Source organism: Acanthisitta chloris, unplaced genomic scaffold, assembly GCF_000695815.1.
Source record: "Acanthisitta chloris isolate BGI_N310 unplaced genomic scaffold, ASM69581v1 scaffold38939, whole genome shotgun sequence".
Classification (NCBI taxonomy): Eukaryota; Metazoa; Chordata; class Aves; order Passeriformes; family Acanthisittidae; genus Acanthisitta; species Acanthisitta chloris.
This window is the reverse complement of record NW_008693765.1, coordinates 1-11777: the sequence shown is the minus strand read 5'-3', so window position 1 is coordinate 11777 and position 11777 is coordinate 1. Positions and strand designations below refer to the sequence as shown.

At 41.7% G+C, this 11777-nt stretch overlaps 1 protein-coding gene across 1 annotated transcript; it reads right to left on the bottom strand.

Annotated features, from left to right (window-relative positions):
• Positions 1-3961: 3961 nt before the first annotated feature.
• SMNDC1 (survival motor neuron domain containing 1) lies at positions 3962-11424 on the bottom strand. The gene is made up of 5 exons (XM_009083168.1): positions 11302-11424; positions 7748-7890; positions 6207-6368; positions 5018-5171; positions 3962-4273 (listed from the first exon to the last, which is right to left on the bottom strand). Exons 1-5 carry the CDS (start codon positions 11419-11421, stop codon positions 4136-4138), a joined length of 717 nt encoding a protein of 238 aa, XP_009081416.1. The 5' UTR covers positions 11422-11424; the 3' UTR covers positions 3962-4135.
• Positions 11425-11777: the final 353 nt, after the last annotated feature.

The following is an 11777-nucleotide window of genomic DNA, read 5'->3' as shown; positions in this document are numbered from 1 at the left end:
ATGTCTCAAAACAATCCACTGGTTTGGATCTCATCCTGGGAGACTTGATGGGGGAATACAAAAGCTCTTTCCTACCTCAAAGTGATGGACAACTGTACAAAATAGCATCCATTGCCCTAGGAAATCCCAGGTTCAGGTCAGCCAGACAGGCAAGCTGTAAAACATATCATTGCTTGTATTCCTCATGGAGAATGTCTCTTTGGGAAGAAATATCACCTTTCAGTTTAGGTGAGAGCAAGGCATTTTCAGTCAGCAGACATTCTGGGAAAGCTGTGCATTTCCATACAGACCAAGGAATCACTGCAAGGCAAGTTCAGTGTAGAAGGATAATTGCTTTACAAAAGGAAACAATGTCAGTGCTGGTATGTACCAGAGCCTTCAGCTCAAGACCAGAATTTTGAAAGTTGCTGCCTCAGGTTCCACATTACCAGGTTGCTACCTTGGGTATATGGCATAGATGTTTACCATCATCCCAGTGCAATGTCCCCCCTTGTTTTGCCATCCAAGTGAAGCTTTTTAGAGCATGGAGAAATTGCAATGCAAAGAGCAGCACCAGCTCCAAGGCAGTGATCCTGCTCTTGGGCCTGGCCCAGGAATGTTTTCCATAATCTCACTCTTCACAGAACTGTTGCAAGACAGTGGTTGTTTCCTTAGGACATTGCCACAGGGCTGATGCATGTGGGTGGAACAGCAAGGGGAAGCACAGAAGTTTGCTATTGGTTTTGCCTTCTGAACACCTCCAGTATGGATTGCAGTGTCCTCATTTAAAGTCTTTCTCTGTATTTACAAAGTTCTGAGACCAAACATACGTAAGGGATGCAACACTCACTGACATAAGGGAAGGCAAAAGAGAAATGGATTCCAAGATCATGGAAATTTCAAGTTCCTACAGCTAGAACTTCTCAATACTTGAACTGACTGGAGCAATCCCAGATTTGTGAGTTAGGGCTATGCTACTTTAATTTCCACAATGGGTTTCAGTTTGCACAGGATTGAGGCTGTACTAGACAAACTATTTCCTGTAGAAACTTAGTTTTAACAGGAAACATGTAGCCCATAGTGGTCATTTTTGCACAGTATCCTTACCTGAAAGGCCAAATCTGTGTTCTCCAACAAGTATCTTTTCCATGTCTATAGCTTAGGGGTTTTGCACTCTTTACTTTTAGACTAACTTTCCCTCTGTCATTTCAGTGTTTCTAAGTACTGTCTGCTTTATCACAGGGTTTGCTGGTACTGGTGTAGGTACTTTGCATGCAGTCTCAGAAGTCAATGCAGAGCATGAGTTCTGAAACATGAGGGAGGCTTCTCACTGTGTAGATGTTAACAAAGATGGAAAAAAATTATTTAAAAACTTTCAGCCACACATTTTGAGTCACTTCAGCATTTGCAATATGAGGAACTTTATGTTTTGTCGACTACCAGCATTGCTTAACTCAAGATTTTTTCTACGTGAATTTCTCAAGGCTGTGTTCCCAATTCATACTACATAGGAACTGGCCCCATCCTGCAGATGAGGCAATGGTGCCAAATAAACTGAAGTGCTATAGGGAACAGCTGTGTGGCTAAGACAGTAGCTTTGGTGAGTTTTTTAACTTGTATGTTTTCAAAACATTCTCTCTTCCCTAGATCAGACCACCCCAGCCACAGTGGTCTCACTGTTCCAGGTGAGCTGTTCCAGGAAAAAGTGTGTCAAAGCATTTCTTTGCACTGCACAACAGAAGTTACAACTAAGTTCATGACGCGATCCATGTTAGAGGTGACAGCAAGTTACTCAAAAGAAAGGTACCAGTTTTGCTAAACTTCTTGAGAGGTCTAAGCTGACTAAAAGCCCATGAGACCAGCTTGTCTTACCTCAGGCAGGACTGCCCCTTACCAGAAGGGAGGGTCACACCCCCCATTGCATTCTGATGACTCACTGTACTTCTCTTCAGGACTAGTGAACAAATAGTCCTGGGGTAGTCTATTTATTGTACTGATTACATTAAAAGATAGATGTAGTGCATGTCAGGTGTGGATTAAGCTTCTTCCCCCAAGACTATTTTCTATTAGAAGAACAGGTGGAGTTAAGAAAGGGCTCAGATTGCTTCCTGAAAACTGCAGTTCTGCCTACTTTGGCATGTTTCAGTTCTGACTTCAAGATGCTCCTTTTGGCTAAGTGAAAGACAACAGGTGACCTTCCTCAGCAGTGAGCTGCCAGTGCTGCACAACTGTCACCTATTTCATGTCACTGCTCTGTAGCTACAGTGCAGACCTCCCTTTCTCAGAAGCAGAAGTAAGGTTATTTTACTTTGAAGAGGTTTTCTATGCAAAAGGAAATTTACCAGTGAAGATGAGGAATTAAGGACCATCTACTTCACCTTGCAGTGAGTGTGCAGTAGTTGGGTATTACAATCTGTGCAGCAGATTCTATACTTGCCTGATGATTTACTGTCATCATCCCCCCATGTACACTTCCACTTCATCAAATATGTCCGGCAGATTTTAAACACTTTATTTAATAAAAGTTAAACATACAAAACTGAAATTAACACACTTTGTATTCATAAAAATCACCGTCTCCCATTATAGGGAGAACCTTTTCCTTTGTATGGATTCTAAACTACTGGTTGTAGAGTTTAGCTTGAGTTGTGACTCAGGTAACTGATGGACATTTCCACCAATCAGTGCATCAACAATTGCTGACGTGACCTGATCTAGTTAACAAATTACAAAATGAGCTACATTAACATAATATACAGGGAAATAATGGTCAGGGTCAATGGACAAGACACACCATTTAACAGGGGAAACAGCTGATGTTACTCTTGTCCATTAACTCAGCCCTAGATTTTACAAAAATAATATCTACATTGTATACAGGGCTACCCATTAACTTCTTTAAACACATTACAGGTTCAGAGGTGGCATCACTACCGTCAGTGAGAGACAAGTAACAGAGGAAAGCAAATCACATAGAACACAAGAAAGCAAGAGCTTGTACACGTGGTGTCCTGAATGAGACTGAAGGGGCTCAGCAGCACTGTAATACAGCTGAAGTTACCATGGACAGTAGGGCCAGTCAGGTATTTAAGGACAGAAACTCCAGACTAACCTTTACTCACTCACAACTAACTAAGTGGGATCTAAGCATTCGCATCCACGACACTGTGGCTGTCCGGGCTAAGTGGGGAGACCCACACAGAGGCTGTCAGTGCTGTGTTCAGGTCTGTGACACACAGGACCCACAGGAGGGGAGAGGATAGCTCCTTTCCACAGCACCAGTTACATTCTCCAACTCTCTGATCCCTGGGGAGGGATGGGGAATTTTAAATACAGTTCTCTACTTTGAGACTGGAGTCTAAAATACCTTGTCCTGTAATTTTCTGGTTAGATTTCATTAACCTCCTCTTAAAATTTGATGAGTCTTAAAAAAAAAACCAAAAAACAAACAAACAAACAAACAAACAAAAAAAAACAAAAACACAAAAAAACAACCAAGCGACAAGAAACAGCATCTCCCCTGCTTAACTTCAGGTGCAGGAAATTCAGACTGGAATTAACTTAGATTTATTGTTTTAGCATGTAAGTCATTGACAATAATAAAGATCCTATTGGCCCTGTCCTGCCCTCATTTACAGCTGTGCAGATCAATCTCCAGTGGATTTGTAAGGAGGTGTTTAAACTTCCTTAGCAATCCCATGTGACCTATGAGCTCGATGGAGTCTCTCTTCCAGAGCTCAGCAGCACTGCACTGCTGAGTGTCACAGAAACAGCAGACAGCACTGTGACCACAGGAACCAGGGAGGCTGTTAAGGTGCCATTCTTATACCACCACCTTTCTTAAAGGAAAAAAACACAACTTCACTACTGGTATGAATGAAAGATTCCAGAGACCAAAGCTGCAGACAAATTCTGCTTTCAGAGTAACAGGCAACAGCAGTTCACAAAAGTGTTCACCTGCTACAAAAGGTTTAATGGTTAGGGGGGGTCAAATCAATAGCTGGAGATTTAAGGCTCGTATCAGCTGAAGCCAAAGTGATGGTGACAAAATGGACTACTCGCTACGTGCCAACAAATAATTTACTTTTAGAAAAATATAATGATAAAAAGATAAGTGTAAAGCCCTGCAGAGATGAAGTTCCACCTTTTTCACCTGTTACTGAGGCATCAAATGCCTGACATTGTATTTAGAGGTATCTTGATACTGTGTCATAGGTTTGTCTGCAATTCCACATGTTCCAACTCCAACCTTGCCAGTTACGCTCTCAGGAGAAGCAAAAATACTCCTCTTTACCTGCAAATAAAACAGAAAACACCATTTCTGAATAATCACTAGCTAGCTTTTACAAAAACCAATCATCATTGTCATTTGAAGTGTTTCAACGTTCTCAACTTCTCACTCCACATTCAGGCACACCTAAAGGCTCTCCCATCCATGAGATGTCAAGCCAGTCAGGCAACAGAGCTGCAAACTTCCTGGCACCTAAATACTGGATGTGATCCTGGTACTCAGGACCTTGGGTCAGGCCAATAGTGACTAAAATTTACCTCTCACAAGGTGATTGCTAGTAATTGCTCATAAGGAAGACTGAAGTTTTACCACTATTTCCGGTAGCTCTTGGTCAAGCCACAATGGAAACGAAGTAAGATTTTAAAAGGTCTTTGCTCCCTTTTCTGCACCACACTTGCTGTTCCAGGGCAGTTCCTTAGCACTGTGCCTACCAGGTCATACACACAGCAAGATGTCAGGCCTGGAGGTGCAGAGGTTCCCTCAGGTGCTAAGCTGAAACACTACCAGGCAACTGGCAGTGAGCTCTCCCAGCCAAGTACAAGCTCAGCTCTGAGGAGCAGCACTCCTCCAAAACCATCCAGTAAAAGCCAGGCCTTGTAAGCGTACAAAGTACCAGACTGCACACTTCAGAATCTCAAGGCAAACCCCACCTCACAGCCCTCTGAAAACCACCTCCTCCTCTCTCCCAAAGTCCTGCACACAAGTCTATGCCCTGCTGTCATCACATACAAATAACACTAAACCAACCTGGCCTTTTTTGTTTTTAGAATAGGCTCTGTTGTTAAACTGTTGCCACTTGACTTTCTGGTCCTCTCGTTCCTGTTCAAGTTCTTTAATTCTCTGAGCTTTTTTCAAAGCTTTCTTCTTTTTATACTCTCGTTGCTGGGCTATCATCTCTTTTCTGGAGAAAAAGAAAAAAGAAAACGAACACATTTTATGTTTGTGCCTTTTCCTGTAACAAAAGTGCACAATAGTTTTCCAAAGGTAAATGACAGAAAACAAATCTTCCCATACTTAAGTACTACCTTGCTGATTTATGTATTTGGCATAAGAACCACCACACCACCCTGATAAGCTCATGCCAAATGCAGTGACCCATGGGATCCTGTGCAATTCACTTCAGAATCTGAAAACGGACTATCAGCACTCCCAAATTTCAGAAACTTTTCAGGTTTGGAAAACAGCCCACTGGAGTAACAGCCCTAACTTTTCTGGAGGTCTGTAGGACTCTTATGCTACCAAGTATTGGGCAGGGATGGAAGGAGAAGAACAAAGATTAGTTGACTTCAGTGAAGATAAGGAATTTCAGGGAGTCAATCCATGCCACAATGCAGTGCCCCTCAGAACAAACACTTAGGGACGGGGATCATTGGCTACAAGACTCTGAAATTGTATCCGTTTTTTCCAAAGTAAATTAACAAAAATGTTTTTAGCCCTTAAAACTGCTTTTCTGCGTTTAACAGCAGGAGATCAACTCAAGCTCATCTCTCCCACGACAGGGAAAACACAGCTGTCCTAACAGGGATGGGGCAGAAATGCTTCCTACTGATAAGCTTATTTATTAGCCAAACCACAGCTCTGGGAACAGCCTGCACTAGATCTGGGCTGAAATTCTCTGCTCTCGATTAAAAAGTACTTCTATTTTCAATCTACAACTTACACATCTGGTATGTTGAGTATCATAATCTGAGTACAGACAAAGTCTGTCATGTTATTTTGCCAGGACAGATGATACACATGATACCAGCCTCAATAACCTACCAAACCTTATATGCTACATTGATTTAAGATCCTTTTTCAAGCAAATGTGAAGGTATTAAAGATGTAAATTTTTTAAAATAACTATTTCCCTAACCAATTTTTACAGCTGAAGGAAAAAAGAAACCCAAACCAACCCACAAAGCAGCATTCAGACTTCTGTCTGTGTATTACTCACTTGGACATGGGTTTGTTGCCACTGTCCTCTTTTGCTTTCCTTCCCTCTTCCACAGGCTTGAGGTTGAACAGAGGTGTAACTTCAGCATTGCCATATCCAGCAAATGTGACTGCAGCTGTTCCATTGTCCTCATCTATTTCTTCAATCTCAGCTTCATAACACCTGTAAAGATATCATGGCTGTAAGCATGTGAGTAAAGCTTTAATACTCAGCCCTTCAACACCTACAATGCCACTAAGTCAAAACTTTGCAGATAGCAGCCTTCATTTTCAGGGACAATACACAAATCAAACCAAGAGATTATTTTCTTAAGGTCAAAGGGACACAAGTATGAAGATCAGAATCTGCTGTATTTGACCTTTAGCTTCAAGAAGCAAAGGGCCTCACAGTTACCAAGACTAATGATTAATGCTGGGGCCAATCTAATCAGATATCCAGATTTGGTTTTAGTTCTGGCAGCTCATGGGATAGGAAAACACAAGACCCAATAAAATGCTGCACTTACAGAGCACAGTTTTCATGGAATTCACTGAGGAGTTTTAGAAAAATGTCACCTCACAAGAGCAAAGCTTTGGTTCAATTTTTCTCCATGTGAAAAAGAATTCAGAAAAACTGAAGCTATCAAAACATCCCCTCTTCAACACTCAAATTAAGTTTTCTTATTGACTCTAAATAGCAATTTTGAAATTTTCACAGTAATCAGACCATTTCCTATTTATGTGTATGAAACATTTTGGTTACACTGATGTCAAAATGAGAAGAGATTTTAAAAAAATAAAGAACAAGTGACATTTCCAAAAATATTTTAAATAATTGTGTCTGAATTCAGGGCAAAAGGATAACATCTAAAACAATAAAATGAAATGCTTTATAGACAACATTCCAATTAACATTTATGAAATTAATTTCTTGTGCATTTTCAGTGGGCCAAGGTCTTTGAGCTGAGCCAGATGAAAATGCATGACAACTCAAGGGTCTGGGTAGTTCTTCATGACACTCTGCTCACTTAAGAGCACAGACTGATCTGCTTGGGTTCCCAGACCAAACCCAAAAGGTTCATTAATTCTACAGTCAGATTACACAGATAGTTATTTCATAGCCAAACCCCAGCATTTCCAATTAAAAATTCATTTCCCATTAGAGGCACAAGCTGAGACACAGCAAGGATTTTTCTTCACAGCAATCAATGCCATATATGAATGCAATGATGAATTGTGAATTACACATCCCAAAACCTTCACAAAAGACTTCCCTGACAGATCAATTCATTACATTTGCCATTTATTACATTAACAAATGCGAATTTAGCAAAGCTACCCTACTTTTATAAGTTTAGGGACAAACAGGGCATTTCTAGAAAATAACCTTTGCTATCTAGCTAAAATACTGACCTTTGATAAAGACAGTGCAAGAATACCTAATTTCATTTATTTCCTAGTTTCTTTTTGCTTTTAGTCACCCTAAGGTGAGTTCAAACTGAATGAAAGTCTCTTACCATTGAACTATTTCATGTAACTGTTAGAGAAGTTTTCTACACTTACTGTCCATCCTCACTCCATATTGCCATGCACCTATCCCCAACCTTCCATGAGTGACTGGGCAGAGCAGAGGCAGAACTGTCAGAACTTGCAAGAGTTTCCGAAGGTTGTGTTGAAAGGAGATCTTTGGTTAACTCTATGACTTCCTAGAAAAGACACACACACAAAAAAGAGACAACCCACAAAGAATAATTTTTCAGACTCTTGTTACCACACATATTTCTACCCCAAGCTTACTGGTTTGGGTTTGGTTTAAGTTACTGTACTAAATTCAGAGCTGATGCAAAGTGGACTAAGTTTGGTTTGGGCTTTTAATAATTTGATTGAACTCATTCATTACAAATGTAGATAAAAAGATGCCTGGTCCTCACTGCACTGCAGTAAAGCTGCCCATGCCCCCCTCAAATTTCCAAAAAGCAGCCTATTATTAGTATAGCATTCCTCTCACTGGCTGAACTGCAGCACCTGGAGCCAGGGGGGGAGAGTATCTCCAGGACTGCCAGGCTGTTCCTGGAGAGCATTCAGGTGCACACCAAAGAAGTTCATTTCCTTGAGTCATTTTGATAGAAGTGTTTGTTTTCCCCTAAATTCCCCGACCTTGAGATTTCAGGTCAGGCCTCTCTTGCTAATCCAAGATGACACATCAAGTAATAAAATTTCCCAGTCCCTTTACACACTACTCACTCACAGGCAGGAACATGCAAATCTCCTCCCCAGCTTCCTGCCAGTATTATGTTCAAACCCAAGCAATCAATGCTACTCCTTTTCACTACTGTTAGAAGTCAAAGGCACCAGCACCTAAAAGGCCATTTAAACTTTCTGCATAATGCACAGGAACTCTGCAGGCCTTAAAGAAGAATAATTCTTCAGTTCTTTGAGTACCTCAGCACAAACCATTGTCACACCCCTAAAAAACTGTCAATATTTAAATCAGGGGAGGGTTACAGATAAACAGTGTTCAGCTAAGGCTCAGTGGAGCCTGAACTTTCCTCCCAGTCTCACATCTTAGTTCAGCTATGGGTGTGCAAAGGCTCAGGAAAACACACTAAAGCAGCACTTCCCAAATAAGAATACAATATAGACTTTCATTATTTTTAGCTGATAAAACACAGAACTAGCACAAATGGCCTATCAGTTTGTTGCTGTTGCAGCTGTTGATGTCTGAATTTCCAACAACTTCCTAACAGAAGTTCTGCTCTTTGCTTCAGAGGAGCTGCTCATTAATCAGTGCAACAGTGAGCACAATCAGCAGCAAGCGTGAGCACAGAAACACACTTGCAATTATTTTTGCTACTTTGGTCTCCACTTGCCACAATACTACAGCCAAAGCACAATTATCAAGTACCTAACTTGAGAACATGCAGCATTAGCCTCATTTTCCCTCCCAGCTGCAAAATCCCAAACTATCCCTCACCATACAGATAGTTGTATTCTGCAAATCCAAGAGGCATCATGGTTTGAGGCAGGTACCTGTCTCAGCAGGTCACATACAATACATCAGGCACAAGCTATACCTGAGAGCAACTGGTTCACCCACTGCAACTACCAGTAAGGGCAAACTGTTGACTTGTTCTTGCCACACAGACATGGCTTGTTACAGAACTCAGAGGTGAACAGTTTCAGACAAGCCTACCAAGGATCCTCTGAATTTGATAAGGCCACTCACACACCAGGCTATAAACAGCAAACTTTTGGTAAAAATCTTCATCCAATATCCACGTAACACAATGCTCAGTGCACAACAAGAGAATTTATTGCAACTCATGAGACAGTTCTAAAGTCTTTAGGAGACCAGATCATTCCAAGAAAATTTCTAGGCAGGACTTAGGCTACCAGAGCAGCTCAGTGCAGCCAAATGGGCTGAACAACACGGCTTGCTGCCACATCCCCATGACATGGAGGTGTGACCCTCAGAGAACACTGGTTAGATAGAGGCTGCCAAGATTTTTCCTGACCAATTGGTCTGTAGGAATCCAGGCAGAGCTCCTCACTCCAGAACACAACACCCACAGATCTCACCTCCAATCACAGAATATGGCAACTGCCATTCAACCCTGCTCAACAAAAAAGTTTGGTTCTTGGGTGCATAGACACTGTCCTAGAAACGCTTCAGTGAAAGAAAAAGTGGAAAGCTAAGTACAAATGAATATTTCTTCTAATATTTAATCCTGTTATTCAAGAATAAGCTAAGTATACAGGATGCAGTAGTGCATCACTATTTATAATAGGAAAAAGTGTTTCAATTACAAAGCACCAATCTTTTTGAACAGCCAAAAAGCTGCTCAGTTGGGCCACTGAGGCACCCAACCCATTTTTACTACTGTTTGTTTAGTTGGCACAATCAAGTCTGCAAAAACATTATGTCATTGTCAAGGTGGAACATATGGATAGCAAACCTTTTGGGGACGAAAGTGTAAAGATCTTCCCCATTCTGTGAAGAAAGCTTTTATTAAAAAGTTTGCAAGTTGTCCTTTCACATCAATGATCTCTGCACATCACGGCCGAGGTCGTGTTGGTATCGGAAATATCATCCCAAATGGGTTTTGCTGTGCATTTTAAAAATATAAAAATATACACATGCTTTTAACAGTGTACAACGAAGCACATTCAGATGATCTACAAAGTGCCTTGTGGGCACAAAGCCTTTGTGATTTAAAAGAAACTCTAAAGATCACCAATTCGAGGCAGTGCTTGTGTTTGGGCTGAAGCACCATCGCTATGGCTGTCATTCCCACTCGGAATGTGGTCACTGGATCCTGCACTCTGTGCCTTTGTCCATTTCTACACCTGATGGCTAAAGCAATCCACAGCAGAGATGAAGCAGAATCTTGCACTCTCATGGTAAATTTTAGCAGCACTGCTCAGGTTTTGCATATGCCAGTGTGTCTCTATATGCACAAGGACCTCGAAGGCCACTTACACATTTAAATGTGGCTGGTGGTGATCTGTCTCCAAACCATACCCCAAGGGCCAGAAATGGGTTTTAGCTGTTAAGAATGTGGTTTTCTTTTGTGGCAAATGAAAAACACACTTCTTTTCCTTCCTTGTATAAGAACCTTTACACAGTGAAGGCTCAGACGCACAAGGAATACAGAACTACACCCCAAAGCTTTTAACACTGCAAGTGGATTTAGGGAGTAAGCAGGTTCTGGATCAAGTTATTTGAGAACTCAAAAGTAAGCACAAAGGCATCATGTGCTTACAGGCCCAACCACCAGGCTCCAGCATCAGTAAAAACCACGAAATACAATGACTCTGAGAAATGCTTCAGGAGAAAAAAAGACAGAGTAAAGACAGCACTGGCATATCTTTCACCACTCAGGCTAAAGTTTTCAGCAGAAAAGTTTGTTGCATAAATTAGTACATGTTTTTCACTAATCTAAAAAGACAGGTTTAAAATAGGCTACACTTTTGAGTTTTTTCAACCCTACCATAACTACAACAAACCATGTGAAAAGTAACAAACCCACCAAGTATATATTTTTGTGACAACACAAATAGGGAAGATGGAACACTTGCTAAAGACCCCATAGTCTCACCTGCCCTCAAGTTCTCACCTGTAAGTCTTTCTTCAGCTTCAGCAAATCCTCATTGTCTGCATTCCCAGATAAGGCAGCCTCGACCTGCTGGAGCTGAGCTTTGTAGCTAGCTAACTGCTTGGCAAGGTCTTCTGACATCTGCAGGGGACACACACACACAAACCCACGTCAGAACAGGATCTGCTGCTTTTTAAATCACACCTCGTGGCGCAAACGGCGCAAAGTAACAAAGAACAGGAAAAAAACTGTTACTAAAATATTACGGTGCAGACGCTTCCGCGGGGATCCGCAGGGCTCGGGTACCCCCACGCCGTGTGAGTGAGTGTGTCTGTGTCTTTGTGTGTGACTCTGTGTGTGTCTGCCTGTGCCTGTGAGCCCATGTGTGTCTGTGGTCTGTGTGTGCCTATGGCCTGTGTGTCTGTGGTGCGTCTGTGTGTCTGTCTCTGGTCTGTCTGTGTCTCTGGGTGTGCCCCGCGCGGGATCCCGCCGCCCGT